This window comes from Pteropus vampyrus, unplaced genomic scaffold, assembly GCF_000151845.1.
Source record: "Pteropus vampyrus isolate Shadow unplaced genomic scaffold, Pvam_2.0 Scaffold228, whole genome shotgun sequence".
Taxonomy (NCBI): domain Eukaryota; kingdom Metazoa; phylum Chordata; class Mammalia; order Chiroptera; family Pteropodidae; genus Pteropus; species Pteropus vampyrus.
In genome coordinates, this window is record NW_011889009.1 from 1,159,104 (window position 1) to 1,165,660 (window position 6,557).

A 6,557-nucleotide genomic window follows, 5' to 3' on the forward strand; every position below is an offset into this window, starting at 1 on the left:
CTCTCCCTCCCCCATGTTCTTTATTCAGGCTTCAAGTTTTTCTCAACACGTACGGTATTCAGACTCAGACGCCTCAGCAGGCAGAACCCATTCAGATATGGGCACAGCAGGAGCTTGTGAAAGTGAGTGAGTTTCGTTCCTGGCCGCTGTGTGGAGGGGCCGGAGCGCGCGATTCCACTTAGCTAACGGTCAAGAGTCACGGTCCAGTCGCGAGATAGGGCCGTTAATCCAGAAGTCTTTCCCATTAAGTCGAGAAAGCCACTTTATCAGACGTGGCTTTCTGTGTGCGTGTACGGTATATCCACACGCTGTTGATTTCTGCTCTTTGCTAAAGTCTGTTACTCACCTCGACCGAGCCCTTAAATGACAAATGAGTCGTGCGAAATTAGCCTTTGCATTTGACTTGATTATTTTCCATCTCATTACCAGTTAAAGAGACCTTCTCATCTAAATGTTTATCGATAATAACTACCTTTCTTTTCCTGTTGCCTTTCTATTTGGAATCTGAAGTGATTCCCACCTCTTTGGTGTACGGTACCTCCAAAGTAATTATAAAGCACCATCTGAGTTTCTCTTCGCACTTACACACCTGTTCGGATAGGATGAACAGGTGACCATCGAGGTGGTTTGCAGAAGCCAGCGTGCGTGCATTGGGACTGCCAGCGACAGGAGCTTGTTGATTTCCACTCACCGTTTATGAACCGCCATTCTTACTTGCTCATTGTTGAGTACGCAGACGAACTCTGCAGCATGCGACGGAAGTGTTCGGCATAGTCCCTCACGTGACCGAGATTAGTCAGGGAGGTCGATAGAAGTGGTCGATGCCACGATGAAGACTAAAAGCTTAGAGAAGTGGGGTGCACACTGCATGAGCAGACGCGGAACCTCAGAGCTGCTGCTGATCACACTGGGCCAGGCCTGCCGGCGGCCCGGCTGGGACCCGGGTCGGGTCCCCCAGAGGACCAGTCCTGCGACAGTGCTAGACCTCTCACAGGTGCGGAGCTCGTCCTGTCCCGGCTAAAGGGACGAGGCTGGCATCGCAGGGATCCCTAGAGCAGGACACACTTTAAAATGACACCGAGCTATAAGTGACAGAAAGGTTTTTACGGTAGAAGAGGGTGACTGAGACCAAGTGGGAAGTGAGGGTGCCCGGGCCAGGAGAGGAGGCGCAGGAGGGGGAGACAAGCTCAGGCCCTAGCGCTGTGCACTCATCATCCACGTCGCCCACTTAATGGCCTTGGACGCTGTGCCATGGCCCCGAGCACTGGGGGAAATCGAGTCACACCTAAAGGACATCTACCCAGATCTGAACATTTCACGTTGCACGTGGCTGATTAATGGCATAGTCACTGTCTGAAAGAAGAAATCTGGAGTATTTGGACGCACGCTGAGGGAGGGGGCCACCCAGTGTGAGCACTGTAGTTTCAGTGATGCTCAGAGAGGACTTTTTCCGGCTGGTCGACTTTGTTTAAAACCAGCGCTGTTCCAGAATCCATATTCACAGCACCCGTGGCTCGGGAGGACATCCAGTTTCTCCCTGTTTCACGCATCAGGTAGCTCCTGAGCACAAGCTGAATCCCATCACAGTGCCAGCTCGGGGGTGTCATCTAAGGACACGACCGTGCAGACGACAGCCACGGAGCTAACTCTGGCATGGGTGCATGCACCGTGACGGGGTGGACCGAGGGCTCTGGGGATGACGTTAGTTTTGCATAGGACGAGGTCGATATTTGAAATCAGTTCAGATTATAATCAGTAGATCGTATAGAGACCGTTGGTTTGCTTTTTCCATTTAGGAAAGTTTAGGTTAGATTTCTGCCTGTTATCAAATATAAAAATCAATTCCAGACAGATTAAAGGTTTAAATATTTTTTTTTTTTGAAACATGATTTAGGTATAAAATCACTAGAAGAAAAAATAGGAAAATGGTTTACAACTGTTGGAAAGGGAAATCCATCTTTTGAATAATACCAGTGCCAAAAAGCCATTAAAGAGATGATTCACAAAGTTGACTAAATATAGCTGAAGATGGTATAAACAACCCGACACATCAGAAAAATGTTCAGAGTGAAGTACCACGTGCTGAAGACGGGCAAACTGGGTAAAATATTAGACACAAAGGGTGATAGTCTTAACATACCAAAATCTCTTAGAAACCAAAAGGAGTATCCAATACACAATAGAAAACAGAACAGATGGAAAAAAAAATGTATAGAACATACACATAGCCATTAAACATACGGGACAATGATCGACCACAAAATATTTGAATACGAGAGTATTCAGATCTCATTTTGTCACCCAAGAGAGTGACGGAAGTGGCCCGCGTGCTGGTGGCGCTAATGTATACTGGCCCATTGATTCTGGAGGACGACCAGCGTGGAGTTATGATTCAAAGAGGACGAATCTTCTCTCTGATCCAGCGAGTCTAGAAAATTATCCTGCAGAAATAATAGTACAGCATCCAAAGACGGTTATTAAAGTAGTTTTGAAATAACAAAAAATGGGGTGCTGCCTTCATCAGGGGTCAGTGTCGGACTTCACTGGGGATAAGACGTCAAGTAGGGCATGGAGACTTCCTGACCAGACGAGGCGCTCAGCTCTGGCACCGAGTCGACCCCAGCTCATCTGCTTTTCCGGCGCAGAGATTCTTAAAGTTCCTGCCCCTCTCTGGCACCCTCCCCTTTTTCTAATGCTTTCAGTCTTTATACGTCTTCAGTCATTTCAAAGTTCAAGTGTAGGTGAATGCATAGGCTCAGTTTATCATCTTGAAATTGGAACGCCACGATGATAAGTTTTAAAAGATGGGACGCCAAACAGATTACGTAGTGTACGAACCCACTCATGTAAACGTACACACATATCGATGTATATGTGTGATGTGAGTATGTGTTTATCTGTGTACTTAAAAAATCTGTAACCCTCTCTTACGCTTCTGGTGTTTCTTAGGGATCACGCAATGAATTACACTCCTTTTAACACACACCAAAGCTGCCTAAGGGCTGGTGACAGTTAACGGGACAGTTCACTCGTAGCATGTGGCTAAAATTTTTCATAAAATCCATGCAATCAGACAAATCAGTAAGGACAAGTTTCCATTTTGGTGGGAAACACTTGAAGGTAGGGACCTAGTAAGGAGGTGTGTGGCCTCATTTTTTAAAACTTTTAAGTGCCAGTTTTTAATCACTCAGAAAGCGTTCGTCTTCCTGTCTCGTTTTATAAATCAGAGCGAGCCATGTCAGGTGTACAGTTACAACGGTGTAAGAATAGCGTCCAATTTTAGAACGTCGCTAAGTGGATCTGCAAAAATCTCGCTCTCCAGTCTCTCAGTGCCCCAAATCTAAGTCGGCATCATTGGCTAGCTTGTTCGCATACAAGTCCAGTGACTGCGATTTCGCTGGCCTCTTTTTCTCTGAAAATATAATAAAATATCAGGACAGTAGTCGGCATGGGGGCGGGGGGGACGGGCAAAAGAGAAAAGCGGAGGTTCTTACCCGACTCTGATATACAAACTTGTGTCTTACAGGCTTATTTCCACCTGGGCATCAATGAGAAATTGGGACTCTCTGGGAGGCCGGATAGGCCCATTGGCTGCCTCGGGACCTCGAAGGTGCTCATGAGACCCCCGGGAGAGCAGGATTCGGGTTCTGGTGCCGCTGACCCACTGGGCATCCGCTCTCACGCTTCCTTATATGTTCTCGGGCCCATTCTCTGAATTGTTATTTTGTACAAGTCAATCTCATTACCCGTTTTGTCTGCCATCGGGAAGTCTAGGGATGAACAGCATCTCACTGCTGTGTTATTTCTAAGCCTGTAAGGTACCTGATGAAAACAGCATCCACTCAAACAGAGGCTCTTTCCCTCATAGCACAGGTGGGCTCCTTTAAGTTTATTAGCATATGGATTCAACCAGGAAACTTTAAAATTTCTTAATATTATGAGGCTTTTATACAATATTATTTTATTTGCTTATTCAGAATTAATCATCGGTTTTAAATTTTAGTAGGACTTGCGTTACTGTCCCTTTGCCTCTGGTCTGCTTCGTGTTTATTTCTGTTTGTTCATTCCTTCCAGATTTATCGCATCCTGGGAAAGACCGTGGTTTGTTACCCTATCATCTTCGACCTGAGTGATTTTTACATGTCTCAAGACGTTTTGCTGCTGATAGATGACATAAAGGTAGCTTCAGAACCCTTCTTATTGAAATGGGATGACTTCGTCTCGACCGGTTTTGTCACGTTATTAAATCGAGCGCTCCTGGGTCTGTGACACCAGGGCGACACGGTGTAAAACGTGGAGGTCAAACAGCAGCCGCACAGGCTTTGGGGGAAGCGTTCACCCGATGGAGCCTGTTTCGTCTCTAGTCGTGTGGCTTTCCTTGCTGCACCTTCTGCAGATGGAGTGGGAGGAGGTCGTCTGCACGAGCCGGGGCGGCTGTCTGGGAAACCGTGTTCAGATGACAGTAATGGTTTATCTCTTTTTGAACACAAGTTGGGTTAGGCGAATAATTTTACGAACGATGTCACGTAAAACTTCGACTAACTCCTGGCCGTTAGTTTAGAATCTCCTCCACTCCCTTTTCCATCTGCAGTGCGGAGAGGCTGAGTCACGGTCCAGAGCAAGCCGCCTGGAACCGGATCGCGTCCGTAAAATTTGGCCACACTGTTAACCAGCCCTGCGATCCTGGGCGAGTTACTGAGCTTCTCTGAGTCTCTGTTTTCTCGTCATTATAACTGAATAATAACAGGCCTGTTCTGAGGTTAAATGAGTTAACGTATGTAAAGCACTACTCAGAATAGTGCCTGGCACATGGCGACGTGTTACGTAGGCCTTTGAGATGATGATGACGATGACGATGACGATGATGATGACGAGACAGTAGAAGCTGAGTCAAACACAACTCTCACGTTTCCGATGGTCTCTATAGAGTCAGTCCAATCTTTTCTACCTGCTGTAATATAAATTCATAATAACGTGGAGTGAGAATTAATCTTCTGTATGATAACCCTGGGTTGGTTTTTCCTCCCCGGGACCATTACTTTACCATATTTATTAGGTCGCGTGCACGCGCGCGCGCACACACACACACACACACACACACACACGCACAGACACACACACGGCATGAAGACGTGTGCTCTGATTACTTCAAGGAGCAAAGTTCACAATCAAAATGGTGTCTAGCTTAACGTGTGTGTATTCATCCTCGTATACGTGTACGTGTCAGAACATCTCTATATCATCCAGCGTTTGTGAATTGTCTCGATATGTACGCGTTTCGTTAGCTCTTTGCCGCTAACGACTGAGCGCGCCGATCAGCTCAGGCAGAGTGCCGCTGCCCCCCGCCTCACCTTGTGTTTTGACAGAATGCGCTGCAGTTCATTAAGCAGTACTGGAAGATGCACGGGCGCCCGCTTTTCCTCGTTCTCATCCGGGAGGACAACATAAGGTACGTCAAGGAAGGAGAAGAGTGACAGGAAGCCCTTGCAGGCGGGGCCTCCTCGGGATTCCGTACCTTCTCGGTGGGGGGCAGAGCTCTTAGTTGGTGTAAAGGGCATTTCAGTGGAAGATGGTTCATTTCTCACTCTGTTGTTAATACGCACATTTTGTTGATCTGTTTGTGCTTTTCAGAGGCAGCCGATTCAGCCCCATACTAGACATGCTGGCGTCCTTTAAAAAAGGCATGGTCGGAGGGGTCAAGGTCCACGCTGACCGCCTGCAGGTAGTGTTCTAGGTCCACGTGTTTCTGTGGTCGGGACGCTTGGGCCGCAGACGCAGCTGAGACTCAGCGTGTTCTCGCGAAGGTTTTATTCCGTACCTACCTCCCGAGTCCCGTTGTCGCCGTCCCGTTTATACGATGCCCCCGATCTGATGCTGGCGCACTTGCCCCGGTTTCCCAAGCAGAATGTGACACTTCAGTGGCTCATCTCAGCCCTCGGTTTTGCGTTTGGGGAAGCCGGGTCCAGCGCGGCGAGGACACCTGCTGTGTGACCGTGACCGTGGGCACCTGGGCGCTCACAGCTGCGGGCTCCAGGACCAGTGCTCTGTTCCCTAGCAGCCAGAGTGGAGACGGTCCTCGTTCCCTTCAGAATTTCTCAGAATCATCTTCGAAGCTCCTGAATCTCAAGCCCTCTGCGGTCCCTGCTGGCCGCATGGCCTCTCTGCCTGGTCGTCTCCAGCTAATCACGCTCTATGCTTCCCCAACACCCACTAATTACCGTGTTCTGAGCCCAAGCGGCCCCTCTGCCCACGCCACCCCCTCTGCCTGGAGCGTCTTGCCACCCTCGGCACCTCTGGGCACTGAAGTCCTGCCATGTGCTAAGGGCCAGTCCTGCGAGATCACCCAGACGAGAAATGATGCTTCTCTAACCTTTTATAGCCTCGAACGTCAACTACGCAAACGGTGTTCCATCCGGACCTAAATGCCCTATTTCCTATAAAAAAGAAAATCTGTGATATCTCACCAGTGTAGTAGGTGCTCAATACTGAATAAGGGGAAAATTTATGAAGAGGGACCTACGCAGGCGATGTTCTGAGTGGCGTGTTTACCCCGTCTA

General features: G+C 48.3%; 1 protein-coding gene across 1 annotated transcript in view; it reads left to right on the plus strand.

The window, feature by feature from the left end:
- The window catches only part of PHKB (phosphorylase kinase regulatory subunit beta), a 122,740-nt gene that overhangs the window by 87,268 nt on the left and 28,915 nt on the right, over positions 1 to 6,557 (plus strand). Inside the window, exons 17-21 of the mRNA XM_023519650.1 lie at positions 28 to 122; positions 3,527 to 3,610; positions 4,075 to 4,179; positions 5,367 to 5,449; positions 5,632 to 5,722. Of these exons, the coding sequence (XP_023375418.1) occupies positions 28 to 122; positions 3,527 to 3,610; positions 4,075 to 4,179; positions 5,367 to 5,449; positions 5,632 to 5,722 (458 nt within the window). The remainder of the gene's footprint in view (positions 1 to 27; positions 123 to 3,526; positions 3,611 to 4,074; positions 4,180 to 5,366; positions 5,450 to 5,631; positions 5,723 to 6,557) is intronic.